This window comes from Myotis brandtii, unplaced genomic scaffold, assembly GCF_000412655.1.
Source record: "Myotis brandtii unplaced genomic scaffold, ASM41265v1 scaffold743, whole genome shotgun sequence".
Classification (NCBI taxonomy): Eukaryota; Metazoa; Chordata; class Mammalia; order Chiroptera; family Vespertilionidae; genus Myotis; species Myotis brandtii.
In genome coordinates, this window is record NW_005370960.1 from 1,905,288 (window position 1) to 1,905,949 (window position 662).

Genomic DNA, 662 nt, shown 5'->3' on the forward strand with positions numbered 1-662 from the left:
GGAGAGGCGGCTGGGGAAGCGCAGCCCCTCCGGGTCCCGTGGGTCCGACGCTGCCGCCCCCCCAGGCACGGGCTGCAACGCCTGCTACATGGAGGAGATGCACAACGTGGAGCTGGTGGAGGGGGAAGAGGGCCGCATGTGCGTCAACACCGAGTGGGGCGCCTTCGGGGACGCGGGCGAGCTGGACGAGTTCCTGCTGGAGTACGACCGCGCGGTGGACGAGAGCTCGCTGAACCCGGGCCAGCAGCTGTGAGACCGCCCGCGGGCGCGGAGGGGCCACGCAGATCACGGGCTGGTTTCTAAGCGGGTCTGGGAGGAGCAGACTGACAGCTCCCCCAGCGCACACGCTGTCGGGCCGCTCTGTGAACCGGCCCGTGAGCGTGTAGACCCGAGAAAGGGGGTCTGTGGGTAGATACGCCGGGGCCCCTCTCCGTCCCGACGGGCGTAGGGAGGTCTGAGATGCCCCGCCACGTTAGCGGCTTCACGATGCAGCGTTTTGCGGCGTTTGCTGCCGGCGCGCAGGGCACGGCTGGCCCTGAATCTTGGTACCTTAGGAGCCCGCTGCGGCCAGGCCCTGCCGGTTCCCGCGTTGGCGTGGTCTCTGGCCGCAGACACCGCTGCGGCTGATAGTCAGGGCGCCCCCGGAGGAAACACGGAGGCTC

General features: G+C 69.9%; 1 protein-coding gene across 3 annotated transcripts in view; it reads left to right on the plus strand.

The window, feature by feature from the left end:
• The window catches only part of GCK (glucokinase (hexokinase 4)), a 12,405-nt gene extending 11,749 nt beyond the window's left edge, over nt 1-656 (plus strand). For all 3 annotated transcript variants that reach the window (XM_014530549.1, XM_014530550.1, XM_014530548.1), the window contains exon 7: nt 66-656. In XM_014530549.1, coding sequence (XP_014386035.1) covers nt 66-253 — 188 coding nt within the window. In that variant the 3' untranslated portion in view covers nt 254-656. The remainder of the gene's footprint in view (nt 1-65) is intronic.
• Nucleotides 657-662: the final 6 nt, after the last annotated feature.